General features: G+C 39.5%; 1 protein-coding gene across 7 annotated transcripts in view; it reads left to right on the forward strand.

Annotated features, from left to right (window-relative positions):
* The first annotated feature begins 259 nt into the window (after window positions 1-259).
* TNRC6A (trinucleotide repeat containing adaptor 6A) overlaps window positions 260-21,497 on the forward strand; it is a 95,852-nt gene continuing 74,614 nt past the window's right edge. For 6 of the 7 annotated variants that reach the window (XM_057747745.1, XM_057747748.1, XM_057747746.1 and 3 more), the window contains exons 1-2: window positions 260-446; window positions 851-898. In XM_057747745.1, the coding sequence (XP_057603728.1) occupies window positions 442-446; window positions 851-898 (53 nt within the window). In that variant the 5' untranslated portion in view covers window positions 260-441. The remainder of the gene's footprint in view (window positions 447-850; window positions 899-21,497) is intronic. The other variant, XM_057747750.1, reaches the window with a different exon arrangement.

Below are 21,497 nucleotides of genomic sequence, written 5' to 3' on the forward strand. Positions count from 1 at the left end.
GAGGGACTCAAGTCAGAATCCGAGCCGGCCGCAGCGAGAAAGGCTGGGCTCGAGGTTCGACGGGTCCCCCAGCCGCTGTGCGGGGCGCCTCGCAGGCTGTGACTTCCTCCCATCCCCAGGGAAGCCCGGCCGAGAGCCGCGCCGCGCCAGGGTGGTTGCCAAGGGCCGGTCCCGTCTGCGGGTCTAGTTGCTAGGGCCTCCATCTTGAGGCCGGTCGCCGCGGCACCCCCGGAAGGGGTTGCCGAGTGGGGCATTCACTTCCGGTCTGGGGCCTGCGGCGGCGGCGGCGGTGGCGGCGGCGGCGGCGGCGGCGGCGGCAGCGGGTCGGTGTAGAAAATGGCGCTGGTGCAGCGGCTCGGGCCTCTCCCCGCGGCGCTACGGAGGGCTTGAGGCTCGCGAGCCTCACTCGCCGCGCCCCACTTGCTCGTGCACTTTACACACATGAGGTGAGCGGGGCGGGGGCCTCCCCTCCCGGGCGGGAGGAGCCTCGGGCGCTGCCGCAGGGCCCGCGACCGCGGACGGCGGCGGCGGCGGCGGGCGTCCCCGAGACCTCGGGCCTCGGCGAGGCGAGGGCGCCGGCTGCGCTGCTGCGGAGGCCGGACGGGAGGCCCGGAGGGGGTCACGCTGCGCCGCTGGGGCCGGGCCGGGGGGCTGGCGGGGGCTGCGGCTCGCCCCGCGCCGCCTGACCGCAGTCGGGGCTGCAGCCCCGCAGCTTTGTGAGCCCCCCTTCCCTCCCCCCGTCCGCCCCGGGCTCCCCTCCCCCCGCCCCATCCGGCCCCGGCGCGAGCCTCTGCCGCAGCAGCTCCGTTTTCACGGGCATCCCTCTCTCCCTTTTTCTCTTCCGTTCCAGAGAATTGGAAGCTAAAGCTACCAAAGACGTAGAAAGGAATCTTAGCAGGTAAGATGGGCGAGCTTTCCGCCTCTCGACCCCATGAATCGTGTATGTGCACCCTGGCTCGCCCTTGCTGGGTTTAGAAGTTCCCCCGTGTCATTTTCTCTCGCACGCAGGAAACAAGACACGGAAAAGAGGCCCGAGGGAATACTGGATGGAGGGATTGCGGGGAGATGCGTAATGACGCGTGTGTTCCTTTTGGGGGGGGGGGCGGAAAAAAACAGCGAAGAGTAATTCTTGTAAACTTAGTTAAAGCATTCTCACCCTTTTAGAATTTAATTAGGGGACTTGTGCATTAATTACTATTGTAAATGGTTGCAGGCATTGTGTGACTCACGATTGAGGCGGCCCTTATGGCGGGCTGTCAAACTGTTTTGGCTTCCCCGTTATTACTTTGTAACTCAAATTGTTGCCTTTATAAAAAGATACTATGTGTTCGCCTTTTTTTTTTTTTCCTCAACACATTGTAGTCAGGCGGGTTCTGTTGCACTGGAAACAGTTTTGCCCTTGAACTTTACCAAGCGTAAACTGCGTTTTGTTTTCTTTTGGAAATACATTTTTATCTGCGTTCGGTGTGTGCTCTTTTTATCAGATGGTAAAATAATTAAAAAATCTGTTCCTAGTAAGTGGTTCTCATTCCTCTTGGACCTGAATGCTTTTACACTGGCAACTTAAATCGCCACAAAGGGGTTTTTTTGTTTTTTAAACGATGCCTTTATGGAAATGTTGAGCTTCATTGAGCCGTAATTGCTTAAGCATCAGGGCATTGCACCGTATTTAACTCTTTTTCACATTCATTTTGTCTTACAGTCTTTTCCTTTCTTATTCGCCGTTTTCTTTTGCATCGTATTGGGACACTCAGAGAAACTTCTAGATTAACCTAATCAGTGAGCAGCTTTCTTTTACTTGAACAGAATAAAATTTCTTTATCTCAGGTCTTAATGTAGTTTGTGCTTGGTGATTGTGAGTTTTATGTTTGTGTTGAGATTCTTAACATTCACAGTTCAAGTCATCTGAATAATTTTCGGCAGGTAGAATCGTTTCAAATTGCTAGTGTTTTGAATTTTATAGATATTAATTTGTTCAAGTGATTATTAAAGAATCTGTTCGGTCAGTGAAGAGTGAACGGCATTGGCTTACCAAATAAGAGATTTTCTGTTATTCAGAATAATTACAGGATCATTTAAAGGAAATTAAGCCTGATGTCACTGACTAAACTGTTGGATATTTAAATAAGTTTTATTGTCAGAAGCTCTTAAAGAAATGTTAAGATAAGGAACATTAAATAAAACAGGTTGAGTTTTTAAGGTGTAACTTCAGAAAGGAGCTTGGAGTACCAGTTTGTTTCTCCTTATATTTTTGCTTTGTCAGGTAACTATATCAATATAATTCCTATGGAGGTTTTCTGGGACTTAATTAAAAATTGTCTCGACCACAGGTATAATTTTTATATGCTGTTACGTTTGGATAGAACTTGGAGTCTCTGCATCAGCTGTGTATCAGAGTTTGAATCCCAGCTTTGCCACTTACAGTATGACCTTGACACTTGGCAAGTCACTTAGTCTCTGTTCGTAATCTATAAAACGAGAGGTTTGGCCCAGCCAGTTGCTAAGGTCTCTTAGGCCCCTTGGGTTTTATAAAAAGGAGTCAAGTGTTGTCCCTGGCCACAGGGCATGCGCAGTCTAGGAGGAAAAACTGTCATAGGTACGTAAATAACTAATACGAAGTAGGTGATGTAAGGATCAAAAGAAGATACCATTCCATTCATATGCTTGAGGATCTTCAGTTGGTCAGAAGGAATGAAAAGGAAAAACAAATATAAAGGATGTTACAGGGCAGTGTGTACTAAGGATCTTATGAGAGGGAAACATTTTCTAAAAGTTAAAAGTTTTTGAGGAAGGAGAGAGATGATTAGGTGGGCAAATGCTTCCTTTCATCTCCATCCTTAGCTCTGTGCTTCCCTTTTCCCAAATAAGGAGAGTATATCTTTATCCATTTGTGCTCTCCCCAGGAAGAAGACATCATCCTATATTCATTCAATACCTATTTCCTAAGCATCTTATATGTTCTAAATGCAAGACTAGGCATTAGGGAAGGGAAGAATAGAAGTAGCTGAATTTACTGAATGTTTTCTCTCTGCCTGGCACACTTTTCTGAAGGTCTTACATTGACTCATCTGATCCTGGAACACTCTGTGAGGTAGGTACTTTTACTGTTACTGATTTACAGGTGAAGACTTTGGCACACAAAGAGGTTAAGTAACCTTCAAGAGGCCACACCACTGGTTACTGGAGGAGCTGTTATGCTTTGGACTGTATTGTGTTGCCTCACAAGAGGCATGGTTCTTCATGTCAAAAAGTTTGAAAATAACTTTGGGGAGGCCGAACCCACGCGTACAAGCAACTCCTCTAGATCAGAATTTCTCAACCTGGGCACTGTTGACATTTTGACCAAATCATTTATTACTGTGAAGTCTGCCCTGTGCATTGTAGGATGTTCAGCAGCATCTACCAGAAATAGTCACTCAGGTGTGACAATCAAAAATGTCTTCAGATACTGCCAGAGGTTCCCGGGGGGGCAAAATCACCCCCACTGTACTAGATCTTCATGGTTCCTGAAGATAACCAAACATATGAATTTTTAATGTTAAATCTTTAAATGTTAAATATCTTTTAATACCATGGAACTCCAAATTCCCACTGTGTAGACCTCGTTTGGAAACTCTAATCTCTGAATGAATGACGGTCATATTCCCATTCTTCTTTTCCTCTGCTAAGCTGCAAACCCTCAAGATAGCATTCCAGGTAGCCAGTGCCAGTTAAACAAAATTGGCACAGTAGATAATTTTAGTTGCCCACACAAGGTAAACTATCTTTCTTAATATACCGTTGGCCATAAAAATTGTCACTTTTTGTCAGTATTCCAAAGAGAGAACTGTAAGGGAGATCGCCATTGGAACTAAATTTTAAAGAAGAATCAGTTTTGAAAGGCAGAGAAAAAGGCAATTTAGGAAGAACAGCAGAAATAAAGGCACAAAATCTAGAATGTATAGGGAATTTTGAAATAACAGTAAGTTCAGTTGGATTGGCATATAAGGGTGGGGGCAGGTGTAGAGTTTCTTGGATATCTGGTTGAGGACTTTTTGCATAAATCTTACATTGTGGGAAGCTACTACGTGCTTTTAGGTGGGGTGATGCTAGGATAGAAAAATGATAACTAGTGATCTGGGCAAGAGGCGATGAAGACCTAAACTAGAATGATAAAGTGGGGAGCATGTGAAATACTAAAGGTATGGGGTCTGGGGTTTGGCAGCTACTTAGTCTGGGAGTGGTTGTGAGAGGAATCTAAATACACAGGGACCCCATCTCGGTTGAGTGGGAGATTGACCCAACCTCTGAACAGAGTAGATACAAGAACAGAAATAGGAGTTTAGGGAGAGAAGATGATAAGTTACAGTTCATAGTTGTAAAAAATCTCTTCTAACTCAACTTACCTAACTTAAAAGTGTGTATGTATATATATGTATTGGAGGCCAAAGAGAGAATCATTGCATATTTAGATTTGGACCATGACACCAGCCAATAGTCTGATCCCTTCATTTTACAAATGAGAAAGCTATGGTCAAGGTTTTGGTCTCCAACAAGTGACAGAGCTGGGATTCAAACAGGCCTTTTGACTCTCACTATAGGGTTCTTCCAGCTAGGCAGTATTTTATTTTATATTGTACAATAGAAAAAAGATAGCTTTGGTTTCTCCTCTCTTTCTAAAAATGTAAGAGCAGTTAATTACCTCAATATATTTTGTGACCCTTTAACTAATTTACTCTAGTATAGGGTGTGTTGTCTAAAGTAGAAGTTACATGTTTCATGTATACGGATTTTTTTTTTCCTAAACCAACCATTAAATGCCATCATATAAGAGAAGTCATTAAGAATGCTATATGTAGCGTATAATATAGCATCTAAACTGGAACGTTCTTATCTGAGACACCTTTACCTGGGGCGTGCTAAATAAGAAAAGGCTAGGGACAGCAGGAGTAAACCAGGGCATTAGGTCTTCCTAGATGAGGTGGACCCTGCTCTTGGAATTCACCAGCCGCTATCTGGGTGGGGGGTGGCGGTGGGGTGGAATCATCTTCGGATTCTGTTAAGCTTCTCTGTTGCTTCCCTGTGATGTCGTTTGTAGGCCAGCAATTTCATATTGGTACATTTCTTTCTAGCTTTATTTGGCAGCGACATGGTATATCAATTGGTAGAATAAATGAATCACAAACTGTAAGCTTAATTTCAAAATGTGTAACAACCCTCCGTGGAAATTTTAAATATAAACAGCATTAAAAAATCTGAGTGCCATTCTGTAACCTCTTGTGAGTTTTGGCATCTGAAGTAAGTCTGCAAGTATAAATTATAGTCCTTTACAGGTCTGTTTTATGACAACCTCAAAAGTATTGCCCATAATTGGAAAGACTAAAATAAATATGACTGTATATATTCTGCTCAGATTGACTTATGACGTCTCTCACTCAAAATCAAGAAAATGTCCTCTGATTTAAAAAATTTAAAAAATCATTCTACAGCAAAGTAGCAAGAATAGTGCAATGAACACCTGTATTTCCACCTAGGTTTACCAGTCACTAATAGTTTGCCAAATTTGTTTTATCATGCCCCTTCACCCCTAAATAAGACAACATGTATTTCCCAAGAACAAGGACATTCTGCATAACAGCAATCAAATGGTGACAGTTGGGGAGGTTTAACTTTGTTACAGTACTGTTTGGTGCTTATTCAAATTTTCCCAGTTGTTCTAATAAACTATATTTTGTTCTTTTCTCTCAGTTCCTTAATCCATGGTTACATTTAGTCGTCTGTAATTTCCTTCCATCAGGAGAAGTTCCTTATCCATTTCTTCCCCTTTCACGACGTTGACGTTTTGGAATAGTCCAGACTAGTTGTTTTTGCAGGCTTCAGTTTGGATTTGTCCCTGTTGTTTCTGTATGATTAGATTCAGGTTAAACCTTTTTGGCAGGAATATCACATAGGTGTTGTGTTTGTTCTTAGCGCATCACATCAGGCTCCCTCCCCCACCACTTGGAAGGAAGTAAACTGAAAGTTTACCTAGTACTTCTACCTTTATACTAACTCAGTGCTTCTTTCATTTTAGGATATGCCAACTAATTAGTTGAAACTGAGGTATAAATAGGTAAGGTTACAGTAATTACAAGTCTTTTAAATTGGCCAATACGTAAATGATGGTAGCTTTTTTGAAGGGTTGTTCTGAAGGTAGCTCTTTTATTGTTAGACATAAAAGTTGCGTGTTTTTGGCTTTCACCAGTAATAAACTGATAATCCTGGTAAGAAAATGAAACATAGGGCTGGGCTTACGATGTGCATTCTTCAAAAGAATGCCCCATTGGAATTAGAGTGGCACTGTGCCACCAGAACAGGGTTTCTCATCCTAGATTCCACAGGGACCACAGATGGTATGAAATAGTTTGAAACACTGAATGTGTGCTTTTAAAAAAAAAAAAATCCTTAGCATTTATCAGATTTCCAAGTCTCATGGCTCCCCAAATATTAAGAAACATTGTGTGATAGGGAGGATGTTAGAGGAGCTGAATAATGTCAATAAAAGGGAAATTTTAAGATTTAAAAGAAAATAACATTCGACCGAGGCATAGTTTCTCTCAAAAAACAAAACAAACAAAAACCCCAATGTGAAAGTGCAGTTGTCCCTCAGTATCTGAGGGGATTGATTCCAGAATCCCCACCCCAGCCCATACCACAATCCAAGGATGCTCAAATTCCTTGTATAAAATGGCATAGTATTTGCATATAACCTATACACATTCTCCCATATACTTTAAATCATTTTTAGTTTACTTACAATACTTGATACAATGTAAATATTATGTAAATAGTTGTAAATACAATGTATAGGCTACGTTAACAGTTGCCCATGTATGGCAAATTCAGGTTATAGTTTTTGGAACTCTCTGGAATTTTTTTTGGTCCTTGGGTGATTGAATCTGTGGATTTGGAACCTGGGGTATGGAGCACCAACTGTATAGTTTAAATGTCCTATTAAGGTGGCCTTGTTTTTAGAATGAATTGCATACTCTGTGTGAGCTGGTTATGAAGCAGAAATCCTAGCATTTCTACTCCTGTAACTAGGAAAAGTGTTTTGGATTTTAGGCAGTAGAATGTTGTGTGACCGTGACTCAGCTGACTTCCCATTTCAAATGGAATGTTCAAAACAGATTGAAAGTTGGTTAAGGAATTTTATACTTTGAACCTTACAAGATATTTTCTGCAAACAGCAATTGATTGGATTTTGTATAATAACAAACAAGATTAAACCAAGTCACTTGTTTTGCTGTTCTTGCTAGTGTTTTTGAGTCAGCCAGCATTTATTGAACAGCTTGCTGCAGTGATGTTGAATATTTTTATAATTTTGACATCTGTGTTTTGTTGACTTTGGTCCCTTATTTCTCTTATTCTTTTAGAGTATCCCCCTAAAACACAAGAAAATTGTGCTGTGTGGTGTGAAATGCACACTAATTTAAAATGTATTTTTAAGCATTACTTAACTCTGATAATTGACCATACAAAGGCTGTCAGAGAAATATGTTTTACTTAATATTCTACTTGTGAATCCCTAAGTGATGGGAGGCATATAACTGAGAATCTTACCATGTAAAGATAGAAAGGGACATAAAATGTGCATTTTCTACACTGCTGCAAGTTAATCATGCTCAAGCCAGAGTTCTGAGCCTGTCACTCACTAGTTCTTAGAAACCTCTGCTGCCTACCTAGTGACTCTGGAATTGAAGCTCAAACTCTTGTCTGTGCTAAGCTTATCTGTTTAGCTTTATCCCTTGTAGCTCTTGCCCTATCCTCAGTTCCCCCTTCTCTGAATGTCTCCTTCCATTTCTACCTCAGTTTTTTTTCCAGCAGCTTTATTGAGATCAAATTCACATACCATAAAGTTCACCCTTTTAAAGTATATGATTCAGTGGTTTAATATATTTACAGAATTGTGCGATTATCCCAACTACCTAATTCCAGAACATTTTTATACCCCACACGCTCCCCTCCCCCCCCCCCCAAATAAGAAACCCATACCTATTCCCCATTCACTCCTTGCCCTGGCAACCACTAATCTGTATTCTCTATGGATTTGCCTGTTCTGAACATCTCATATAAATGGAATTGTATAATATGTGGCCTTTTGTCTTGCTTGTTTCACTTAGCATGTTTTCACAGTTCATACATGTTGTAGCATGTATCAGTACTTCGTTCTTTTTATGGGCAAAAAAATATTCCATTGTATAGCTATACCACATTTTGTTTATCCATTCATCAGTTGATGGGCATTAAGGTTGCTTTCACTTTGGAGCTATTATGAGTAATGCTGCTGTGAACATTCATGTACAAGTGTTTGGACATATGTTTTCAGTTCTCTTGGGTATATCCCTTGGGGTGGAATTGGTGGGCGTATGGTAGTTCTATGTTTAGCTTTTTGAGGAACTGCCGAACTGTTTCCAAAGCAGCTGCACCCATTTTACATTTCCACCAGCAATGTAGGAGTATTCCATTTTCTCCACATCCTCACCAACACTTGTTATTGTTCTTTTTGATTATACTCATTTTAGTGGTTGTGAAATGGTATCTCTTGGTTTTGATTTGCATTTCCTTGATGACTAATAATGCTGAGCATCTTTTCATGTGCTTACTGGCCATTTGTGTATTTGCTTTAAAGAAATGTATTCAAATCCTGGGCCCATTTTAAATTTGGTTGTATTTTTATTGTTGAGTTGTAAGAGTTCTTTACATGTTCTAGATACAGGTCTTTTATTAGGATCATGATTTACAAATATTTTCTCACAGTCTGTGGGTTGCCTTTTCACTTTTTTGATATTCTTTGCGGCACAAAAATTTTAGATTTTGGTATGGCCACTTTGCTGTCTTAACCATTTTTGAGTGTACATTTCAGTGAAATTAAGCACATTCACAGTGTTGTGCAACTGTCACTACCATCCTCCTCGACAACTCTTTTCATCTTGCAGAACTGAGACTCTGTACCTATTAAACAATAACTCCCCATTTTCTTCTCCCCTCCACCATTCTACTTTCTATGAATTTGACTCTTCTAGGAACCTCATGTGAGTTGAATCATAATGTTTGTCCTTTTGTGACTAGCTTATTTCACTTATCATAACATCCTCAAGGTTCATACATGTTGTAGCACATCAGCCAGTTGATTTTTGTATGTTGATCCTGTATCCTACAGCTGCATTGAACTCAGAGTGTGTGTGTGTGTGTGTGTGTGTGTGTGTGTGTGTGTGTGTGTGTGTGTGTTTGTATTCCTTAGGACTTCTATATATAGGACCATATTAACTGAATAAAGATAAGTTTATAATTTCCTTTCCAATCTTGGTGCCTTTTATTTCTTTATCTTGCCTAATTTTCCTGACTAGAACCTACAATAAAATGTTAAATAGGAATGACAAGAGTAAACATCTTTGTCTTGTTTCTTTTTTTTTTAATATCATTAAGTTTTTTAAAAATTATTTATTCTATTGGCTGTGTTGGGTCCTTTTTGCTGTGCACAGGCTTTCTTTTTAGTTGCGGCGAGTGGGGGCTACTCTTTGTTGCAGTGTGAGGGCTCCTCATTGCCGTGGCTTCTCTTGTTGGGGAGTACGGGCTCTAGGCACATGGGCTTCAGTAGTTGCAGCACATGGGCTCAATAGTTGTGGCGCACGGGCTCTAAAGCGTAGGCTCAATAGTTGTGGCGCACGGGCTTAGTTGCTCTGAGGCACGTGGGATGTTCCTGGAGCAGGGATCAAACCCGTGTTCCCTGCATTGGCAGGCGGATTCTCAACCACTGTGCCACCTAGGAAGCCCCCCTTGTCTTGTTTCTAATCTTAGGGGAAGAGCATTCAGTCAACCATTATGTATAATGTGAACTGTGGGCTTTCTGTAGATGGCCTTTATCAGATTAAGGAAGTTTCCTTCTATTCGTAGGTTAAATGTTTTTGTCTTGTCATGAAAGGGTATTGGATTTTGTCAGATGCTTTTTCTGTGTCTATAGAGATCATGTTTTTTCTTTTGTTCTGTTAATGTTGTATTACATTGATTTTTGTATGTTAAACCAACTTCGCATTCTGGGATAAATCCCACTTGGGCAAGGCATGTAATCCTTATTGTATGTTGTTAGATTCAATTTATTAGTCTTCTGTTGAGGATATTTGAGTCTGCAGTCACAAGAGTTATTGATTTGTGGTTTTCTTTTCTTTTGGTATCTCTGTCTTCGTTTGGTACCTGGTATGAACTGGTTTGAAATCTGGAATCTGGGGTCTTGAGCTATTTGGTTTGACATCTACCTCAGTCTGTATTGTGCATTAATTGTTTTTATATATCCAGTTCTATTTTTTCTTTTTAATTTTTCCAGCTTTATCAAGGTTTGATTGACAATTCCAGTTTCTTTTCCCCCCCAGCAGTTAGTGCATTGCGTGTGTGTGCATGTGTGTTTTATTGAGATATAATTGACATCTAACTTTGTGCACGTTTAAGGTGTATAACTTGCTGATTTGAAATATTTATATACTTGCTGACACTTGAACAACATGGGTTTGAACTGCGTGGATTTTTATATGGGGGGTTTTTTTCTTTCTTTTTTCTTTTCTTCACTAAATACATACTACAGTACTGCATGATCCGTGGTTGGTTGAATCTGTAGGTGTGGAACTGTGGGTTTGGAGGGCCTATTGTAAAGTTATAGGCAGATTTTTGACTGCATGAGGTCACTGCCTCTGACCGCTGCATTGTTCAGGGGTCTACTGTATTCCAGTATGATTACCACTGAAGCATTAGCTAATACTTCTATCGTGTCACGCAATTATCATTTCTTTTTTGTGGTGAGAACATTTAGAATCCGGTCTCTGAGCAACTTTGAAGCATGTAGTCCGGTACTGTTGACTGCAGTCCCTGTTCTGTGCGTTAGATTTCCAGCATTTATTCCCCTTAGTTGCAGGTTTGTGCTGCTGAACAACCTCTCCTCAGTTCTCCTATCCCCCAGCCCCTGGTAACCGCACGTTCAGTTTTTTTAGAGTCCACATATAAGTGATCATCATACCGTGTTTGTCTTTCTCTGACTTCTTTTACTTAGCATAATGCCGTTAAATTTCATCCATGTTGTTGCAAATGGCAGAGTTTTCTTTCTCAAGGCTGAATGGTATTCCTTTGTATGTATATACAACACCTCCTTCATCCATTGATGGTTGTTTCTGTATCTTGGTTATTGTGAATAATGTTGCAATAAACGTGGGAGTGTAGATATCTTTTTGATATCCTGTTTTCATTTCTCTTGGATATATACCCAGAAGTGGGATTGCTGTGCCATCAGTAGTTGTATTTTTAATTTTTTGAGGGACCTCCATACAATTTTCCATAGTGGCTGCACCAGTTTACATTCCCACCAGCAGTGCACAGGGTTTCCTTTTCTCCATGTCCTCGTCAACACTTGTTACCTCGTGTCTTCTTGATGATAGCTATTCTAAGAGGTGTGTCAATTCCATTTTCTACTGTATGCTCTCCTTTCTTTGGTACAATCTTCTTTATGTACTAATGCTAGCTTAGTGCCATGTTTTGCACCTAGTCTCATGCAGCTAATGTTTAGTGTACACTTATGTGCATCTCTTAAGCACATCCTCTCCATTACCTCATTTAATCTTCACAACAACCCTCTGAGGGAGGTACAACTTAAGACCTCTTATAAAGGAGGAGATGGAGGCTTTAGAGAAATCAAACAAGTTGCTTACACAAGTTGGTGGTGGAGTTGAGATTTAAGCCCACTTCTCTTTGGGATCAGAGCCAGAGCTCTTAACCGCATGTCATGCTGCCCAGGAAATGCTTGTTTGAATAGACTGAATTTAAACTGGTCCTTAAAGAAGTAGAATGTGGGTAGAAGAAAGAGTGAAAAGAGCTCATGTTTGATGGTGGATTGGGGTTAGAGTGTTTGTAAAAGCAGGGAAGAAGGAATTGGTATTAAATTGGAGTACCTAATGCTGGGGGAGTACGATGCAAGTAGAACTGGTTTTTGTTCCCAGAGCAGTAATTAGTTCTATTTGGAAGAGGAAGATTAACATCTGAAATAATTAGAAAATGAGCATTGTTTAATTAGAGGTCACGGGTGAGTTTTGTTTGAGTTGGAAAGAGTTATGAAGAAACTAGTAATTAAGCCTCGAAAGAGTAGATTTAGGAGAGTAGTTTGGCAAACCAGATTTTGGGTCAGCCTTTACCATTGTCTTGTACTATACAGGTCACTTAGAGTGTCCAGCCCTTGGTTTCTCTTAGTGTCAAATGGGAGTAATGTAAGTTCTGTGTTTTGGGTTCAAAATGGATAATATCTCAGAGCACCTTGTAAACTATACAGTGCTCCTGTTACTATGGTGGGGGTTTTAGTTCTCTCAAAATTCTAATATCACTATCCTCAACCTGAGCTTTTTATTTTAAAATAATTTTAGTCCTAGAGAAATTTTACAAGAATAGACCAAAAAATTCCTGAATATCCTTCATCTGTATTCCTCAAATGGTTACATTTAATTGCCTTTGCTTTCTCATTCTCTTTTTACTTGCATACTTTTTTTTTCTGAATTGTTGAGAGTAGCTTACAGACACAATGACCCTTTACCCCTAAAAACTTAAATATTTATTTTCTAATATACTCTAATATACTTAAAAAAGAATGAAGTAATGCCATTTGCCGCAATGTGGATGGCCAAAGAGATCATCATACTAAGTGAAGTAAGCCAGAGAAAGACAAATATGATATCACTTACGTGTGGAGTCTAAAAAAATGATACAAAGGGACTTACAAAACAGAAATAAGACTCACAGATATATAAAGACAAACTTACTGTTACTGAAAAGGAAAGGGGGGGAGGGATAAGTTTGGGATGAGTAGATACACACGACTATATATAAGATAGATAAACAACAAGGACTTACTGTATAGCACAGGGAGCTATATTCAACATCTTGTAGTAACCTATAATGGAAAAGAATCTGAAAAAGAATGTGTGTGTGTGTGTAAACTAAATCACTGCTGGACACCTGAAACATTGTAAATCAACTATCTTTCAATTTAAAAATAAAATAAATATTTATTTCCTAAAGTCAAAACATTATCTTAGTAACTACAGTGCAGTTATCAAAATTGGAAAAGTAATGTCAGTACAATTTTAATAGCAAATCTGCAGGTCTTACTCAGATTTTGCGGGTCATCTTGGTAATACCTTTTAGAGCAGGTTAAAAACAACAACTTTTTTTCTGGTCAGAGATTCAATCTAGGAATACAGGCCGCATTTAGTAATCAAGTTTGTTTAGTCACCCGTATTCTGGAACAGTTTCTCAGTCTTTCTTTGTTTTTGAAGACCTTCATATTTTTTAGAGTACAGGTTAGTTATTTGGTAGAATGTCCCTCAGTCTATATTTGTCTGATGTTTCCTCTTGTTTAGATTTACATTATGTGTTATTGGCAGGAATAGCACAGGACTTGTGTTTTGCTTATTAGTGCATCACATCCAGAGGGGCATGATGTCCATTTATCCCATTATTGATTATGGTAGCTTCAGCTACTTGGTATATGTCAGGTTTCACCACTGTGAAGTTAGTACTTTCTCTTTGTAATTAATAATTATATTGTTGGGAGTACTTTGAGACTATGTAAATATATTATTTCTCATCAAGATTCTTGCCTGAATCAATGGATTGCCAAATAGTGATTTTCCTAGCCCATTATTCTTGCTACATTAGTTGACATTCTACTGTAAGATCTGTCTTTTTACCCTATTAATTCATCCATTCATTCATTTATTCATGTCAGTAGGGACTCATGGATTTTCTTTCTTTTTTAAATTAATTAATTAATTTTTTATTTATTGGCTGCATTGGGTCTTCGTTGCTGTGCGTGGGCTTTCTGTAGTTGCGGAGAGCGGGAGCTACACTTCATTGCAGTGTGCAGGCTTCTTATTGCAGTGGCTTCTGCACACAGGCTTCAGTAGTTGCGGCACATGGGCTCAATAGTTGTGGCTCACAGGCTCTAGAGCCCAGCTCAGTAGTTGTCGCGCACAGGCTTATTTGCTCCGCGCCATGTGGGATCTTCCCAGACCAGGGTTCAAACCCATGTCCCCCAGGCGGATTCTTAACCACCAGGGAAGCCCTCATGGATTCTTTCTTTATTCAGTGGGTTGGTAATCCTTTACTAGCATTATTTTATTGCTCAGTTTATGAGGCCAGCAGAAGCCCCCTTCAAGCTCAGCCTCCTACTTTTTGAAGAGATCCAGGTGATATCATCTGGATATTCACCGCTACCTCATCATATCCTATTTTCCTATTTTCTCTCCATTCTTGAGAGAAAGATACAGTGATTTCACTACCACCTGTGCTTCACTACCAGCCTGTGCTTTATGGTTCAAAATCAAATGCTATCTAGAAATATACAGTGTTGCTGCTACTCCGTCTTTTGTCCTCTTTTCTCCACATAGTTCTATCACAAATAAGTATTTTTATTAGTGTCTGTGTATGTGCGTGCTTCTAGAATTCCTTTATGCAAATACAAGCACATGAGGATGTATATTCTTAGCTCTTCCCCACTTTTAACACAAAAGATAGTACACTGAACCTTAGTTTTTTTTCCCAGTTAACTGTATACCTTCCAGGTCCTTTCATATCAGAACATGGAGGCCTTCCTTATCTGTTTTACAGCAGCATAGTATTCCATCTTGTGGATGTGTCCATTTTATTTAACTACTTTGGCATTTGCAGGTATAAACTACCTGTGACTGTAAACAAACTTCTCTCATGTTACCTCATCTGTTATCACCTTCTCTGATACCTTTATTCCTTAACCCCTTTTCTACTTCCAAATAAGTGCTAGTTTTCCTTATTTAAAAAAAATCAAAAAAACTTCATTTTTATCCTGTTTTTCTCATATCATGGCTAAATTTTTGAAAATCTGATCACCCTTAACCTCTTTTGCAGCAGTTTGGTTTTCATCTATTATCAGGTGAAATTATAGCTTTGAAGGTCACCAGCGACTTCCTATTGTGTGGTGCTAGACTGGCTTTGGTGATTAATTTAGGTGTAGGAGGACAAGAAGGAGGAAAAAAGAAGAGGCTGACTAGCAGACAGGAAAAGGAGAAGCAGGAAGGATGGGAGAAATCAGAATAAAGTGTAAGGGGAAAAGTAGGTGAACAACATTTTTGGCAGAAAATGTGAAATTATTTTCAAAACTAGCTTGTAACATACAGTCGGCTTCTGTGTGAAGATGAGCTGCCTTATGGTAAGTTGTGGCTGATAGGCCAGCTGGGCCCTGTGGAAAGTTGCCCCCTATTTTCTTTTATCATTTCTAACAGCAGAGCCTCCATTTAAAAATGTTGCTTTTCTACAATCTGGAGTTGTCATTAACCTTGTCTCTCTTTTGTCATTCTTATTAATATTGTCAGCTATTCTAGTTTCTTGTGATTATCTTCGATTTATTTTTTGCTTTTCATTTGCACTTGCCACCATCATGGTTCAGGACATTGCACTTTTACTTGAATTACTGCAACAGTCTCCTCACTGTGTTTAGCAGATTTATTTCCTCCTTTTACCCAATGCTTTTCCTCCCTTTTTCTATCCCAGTCAACGCTGGCCCCTGAAATTGCCATGCTAACAGATCTCCATGTTTTGCCTGTGTCCATGCCCTTTTGTGCTCCCTTGCTTGAAAAAGCCCAACTCTCCCTCTCTGTAGAAATCCTGCCTCTTCTTTAAGACCCAGATCAACTTTCTGCTCCATGAAGCTTTCCTTAGCTGTAACATCTCATATGCATGTCTTATTTTCGTAAACTTGCTTATAGCCTCTACCAAGTGATTTCTTGTTTCCATGTTTCAGGTGTGTCCAGTTGTTGTTCCTACAAAATTGTAGTTTAAAACCATGTGTTCTGCTTGGGTTCTCCCAGTACATGGTGGGCTGCTTGACTTACAGGAATCCCCAAGCACATTCTTAGTGATTTGATTAAACATTGTGTAGGTTATTATTAAATAATTTTGGGTGTAGAGAGTCAGATTATCCAAGTACCTTGAGGGTCTGCTTCCCTGCTACACTGTGGATGTGTACTTTTTTTAATGGGATTTTCCTTTGGTTTTTCTAACAGATGATACACTGATCTGGACCTTGAGCTTTTTTCAACTCAGCAATGTGTCTTAGAGATCTTTTCTCTAAAGCTACATTTGTTGGGTGGTCCCCAAGACCAACCTCAGGTTTGATGACTCACTAGGAAGGCTCACAGGATTCAGCATATAGTTATACTCATGGCTATGAATCGTCACAGTGAAAGTACACAGAGAAAAATCCGTAAAGGGGAAGGACACATTGGACAAAATCCAGAGGAAACTAGGTGCAAGCTTCTAAGATTTCTGTGCCTGTGATGTCACACAAAATGTGCTTAATTTCTCTAGCATCAAATTACGACAGCATATATAAAATGTCTACCAGGAAAGTGCATTAGAAATTCAGTGCCTAGTTTTTTTTTTGAGACTGGTTATGTAGGTATCCTCTCCCTGATTTGTACCAAAATTCCCAACTGCCAGAAAGAAAGTAGGCTTTCAGCAAAACTGGATTGTGTGTACTAAGTTTACCCATGTTAGTTAGGGATTGGTGGGAACCTCCGTGAAATCCAAGTTCCTTGACAGCAGCCAGGGGCCAACCTTGCAGTCCTTTCTTAGGATCACAGTCTCAAACTTGCTGTGTTAATAGCTCTTTTCTGCACACTGTGGAAGTCTGTAACTTCCCCCCCGCCTTTTTTTTTTTAATTTATTAAACTACTGTGTAGTATTTCATGGTATGAGTACGTTATGATTTAATTTTTCCCCATTGATTGGCTTTTATGCTATTATTTCACAGTATCAAATATTAATAGTTACTTCCAAGTTGCTCACCAGAGGTCCTTGCCACGCCATATCCAACAGCAGTTTACAGGAGTATCCTTTGGAAGTGACTGCTTTTAATGATACTCGTGTTGGGAGTGTAGGGAAAACTGATGATCAGGCATCAGGAAGAGCAGGTCCCGGAACGGCTTTCTAGGTCACAAGTCTATCTTGGTCCCGTTATGGACACTTGTCTTACCCATTCTCTTCCTGCTGCCAAGACTCTTGGTTTACATGCAGATCTACTTCATCTGTCTCTAATCTCGCACCTTGGAGGGAGGTTTGTGTGGAGGTTTAATCATTTGGGTGGAGGTTTGTGATTATTTTTGTCTTTTATTATGGAAGATTTCAAACATACACACAAATAGAACAGAGTAAAGAACTTGCATGTGCCTATTACCCAGTTTCAGCAATTGTCAACATTTTGTCAGTCTTGTTTCATTTTTCTCCTTTTTTTGGGGGGGGAGGGTGGGGTGGGGCCTGGAGTAGTAAAAGTAAATCCTAGACACGGTGTTTTTAAAAACATTTTTTTGGTACTAATTTACAAAAATAATACATTTTACCATAACATTTTAAATAGGGATATGCTTTTTTTTAAAAAACTTCATGATTTCCCATAATAGTTGGTTCAGTTGTGAGGTTACTCAGATGTTTTAGTTCAGGAGGGTATTTCCTCATGTCTTTCCTTAAATTTGTATAAATTTATATAAATGTACAGACAACTTAAAAGAAAAATATGGGCTAACACTTCATAGTTCTGCAAATTGCTTTTTTTCATTTAACAATGTTAGGGGGGCTTCCTAGGTGGTTCAGTGGTTGAGAATCCTCCTGCCCATGCAGGGGACACGGGTTCGAGCCCTGCCCCAGGAAGATCCCACATGCCGCGGAGCAACTAAGCCCGTGCACCCCAACTTTAAATCCTGTGAGCCACATCTACTGAGCCCATGTGCTGCAACTACTAAAGCCCACATGCCTAGAGCCCATGCTCCACAACAAAAGAAGCCACAGCAATGAGGAGCCCGTGCACCACAACGAAAGTAGCCCCGGCTCACTGCAACTGAAGAAAGCCTGCGCACAGCAAAAAAAACCCCAAAAAACCCAACACAGCCAATAAAATAAATAAATAAATTTATTTAAAAAAAAAAAAAACAATGTTAGGGACATTCCTTCAAATCAGTAAACAGATCAACTTCTTTTCAGTACAATATGCTATGCTATTATAAAGCCATTTCTTTATTTATGGACTTTCAGTTTTTCTGCTTTTCAGCCCTTGTGAACCTTGCAGTGAACCTTCATATACATCTGGCCTTGTGTACTAGTGCTTTATTACTGTAAGGTACATTCTGAAGCATGAGGTGGCTGGTTAAATTATGTGTAACTTATTTATTTATTTATTGGCCGCAACAGGCGGCACGTGGGATCTTAGTTCCCCAGCCAGGGATTGAGCCAGTGCCCTGCTGCAGTGGAAGTGCAGATTCTCAACCACTGGACTGCCAGGGAAGTCCTAGATTATGTGTAACTTTAATTGTTAAAACTGTTACTACAGTATTTTCCAAAAGGTTATAGTAGTTTTCTACCAGTAATATAAGTGGAAACCTCTTAACTTTCATTTTTGCCAGCACTGGATATTATTCTTGAGCATTTTTGCCAATGAAATTAGTATAAAAAATAGTATAGCATTATAATTTTTTGCCTTTATTAGAAAGAAAACCCAGCAATTTATTTAAAAAAATAATATATTGAGTTGGCTTTATACTAGGCAATGCAAAGCTTGGTTCAATACTAGAAAATCCATCGATAGAGTTAATCATATCTGTGATCAAAAATTCTATAGCCATTTCAATAGATACAGGAATCTAACAGAATATAGCATGCATTCATGACTGACTCTCCCAGCAAACCAGAAACAGAGAACAGGCTTTTACTTTTTAAATATTAAAATTTAATATTAATACTGGAAAATTTTAATATTTAAGTTTTTGAATACTTACAGCTCAGAAACTAAAATACTGTATGAAAAGGTTTATACAATGACATCTCCCTTCCTCTCGGCCCCCATATGCCTAGTTCCTTCTGCGGCCTTCCCCACAATTACTATTAGTTGCTTAGGTGTTCTTCTAGAGTCATTTTATACACATACAGATGAATATGAATACATAGCCTCTCTCTGCACGCCAGTGATAGCATGCTATGTACTCTGTCACGCACCCTGCATTTTTCATGAGTGTTTTTTTTAAAAGACAGGCATTTTCACTCACTTCTGATAGCTTTTTAGCTACCTTCCTGTTTCTCTCTCTTCTTTAAAAAAACAAGCAAACAAACAAAAACTATTGAACTCCTCGAATATGGACCTTATAGCTATTCACTAGTTATGGTCTAGTTGTTTCTACCACAAACATTCACAAAATAAAAAATACAGAAATTGCTCTCTTAAATATTACCAGTGCCTGGTCCCCTCCTGTTAAAACCAGTGGGTGTTCAGTCGTTGTCTTTGGGTCTTTTTGTGGTTCTTGCTCCTGATTATACACCCATGGTTTTTGGAACTACAGTACTTTGTATTTTCTGTAGTGAATTTTTTTTTTAAGTGTTCTTGTAAAAGGTGGAAGGAAATAAGAAAAGGATTGTGGAGGCACACAGTCTGGAGAAAAGAAAAAAGTGAGAAGATCTATCACTTAAACTGTCTAAAGGAAAAGGATTTATTTTCTGTGGCTTCTGAAAAGAGAGCTAATACTTTACTTTGGGAGGTATTAATGGTGTAGGGAAAAGGAACGACCTTGATTTTGAAAACCTAGGTTTGAAGCCTTACTCTATGCTAGCCATATGACCTTGGACAAGTCAGTTAACCTCTCTGAGCTTCCATTTCTTCATCTATAGAAGGGAACTCTGTCCCTATCATTTTGAAAAAGTGACAGATGGGAAAATATAAAGTGCCCAGCATAGTCGCTGTAACATTTTAATCACTCAGAGGTTTGTTCTCATTCCTAGATCCAGAACTTGTGTATTTGAGACGTCCTGCTACTAACTTTCAAGGGATGAATGATTTCTGACTGGTATGTTGTCTTTGTGGAGCGTTTATTTAATTTGATGGACAACTTAGACCTGTCAAATCCATCAACCCTTATTCTTTTTGATAGATATTGTGTGTAGAATCAAATAGCTTAAATGAATCTCTGCTAGCATTTAAAGTCTGAAAGTCAGAGTGTTTTGGGTATATTTATATTTTTTTTTCCAGTTGGCTTTCTGAAGGAGATGTGGGAAAGGTGTTGTTAGTTGGTTGTGATGACAGTGTTGAAGAAGAGAACTTTCTTCTCTTATGCTTCCAGTATCAACTGATACTATAATATTTCCTTAAGGAAATATGGTTCATCTTTTAAGTACTAAAGAAACCATTTTTGGTCAGGAAAAAACTTGCTAATGTCATCAGAAAGTCTTCAAAATGAAGTTTGAGAGGGGAGAAAAAAATTCCAGGTAAATAGTAAAGGAACATCCCATAGAGTAAAATTATAATGACGTAGAACAAGAATAGAAAAGGACTTGTCTATAATTCACAGGCAAACACAAACAACAACTGCTAAAGATTCCTGATGTTTCCATATAAGTGACCCAAAATAACTTGACAAAAGTAGAGTGAATACTGTCTTTGGGATGCCACTGAGAATTGGTGAGCGGGGTTCCTGACTAGACATTTGCGTGCCTACTCAAATGTGTTAAGTAAACATTCTTCATTTAAACCTTATAAAAATGTTATGAAGTAGCTGCATATGGTAATTTATCCCCAGTTTTAATGAAGAAACTGAGGCTGAAGGAGTATTTAGAGCTAGTAAACAGCTTTGGTTGAGTAACTTGACAATGATGTGACTTATTTGTCTTTGTTAACTAATTTACTCTTTCTCTCATATGCTGAGGCTATCTCAAGCCTTGGTTTCCAGGATTATAGTGAGTGAGCTTGCACACTTGCATTACCTCCCTCACACAAAATGCTAGAGAGTGAGTCATGGTTACAGGTGGCTTGAATCCATTTTGCTACTCTGTTAGTCACATGACAGTGCTACTTTGAACAAAAGGGAATGAAATACAGCCACAGTTACCATCCTCTTCTTCCAACTTCTGATTTTAGCAATTGTATACTTTAACTAAATTATCATCAATTATACATAATGTCACTCGATTTGTTTTTCATAGTCTCCCGGCATCTCCTCTCAATTTCTTCCATCAGCAAAGCCAACTTAAGTTTTGTGTAATCTCAATGGAGTGCACCTATAGCAGCCTTTCTAGTTTCTTATGTATTTGTCTGTTTCTCATTTTATCTTCTACTGCATCCCTACTGCCATATGCATTCCAGCCTTAATGATTTAGTTTCCCAAGTGTCTAGTTCATGTCCCTTAAACTTTCACTGACTGGTATTCATAATGTCCCCCCTGGAAAGCTTCCTCAGGGCAGAGTTAGGTACTTTTTCCTTGTGTGTTGATTTTCTTTAAGTATCTCATGATTTTTTTTTTCAGCAAACAGTCATATATTTATAAATTTATTTATTTATTGGCTGCATTGGGTCTTCGTTGCTGCACACGGGCTTTCTCTAGTTGCTGTGAGCGGGGGCTACTCTTCACTGTGGTGCTCAGGCTCCTCATTGTAGTGGT

The sequence above is a fragment of the Hippopotamus amphibius genome, chromosome 9, assembly GCF_030028045.1.
Source record: "Hippopotamus amphibius kiboko isolate mHipAmp2 chromosome 9, mHipAmp2.hap2, whole genome shotgun sequence".
NCBI classification, from domain to species: Eukaryota; Metazoa; Chordata; class Mammalia; order Artiodactyla; family Hippopotamidae; genus Hippopotamus; species Hippopotamus amphibius.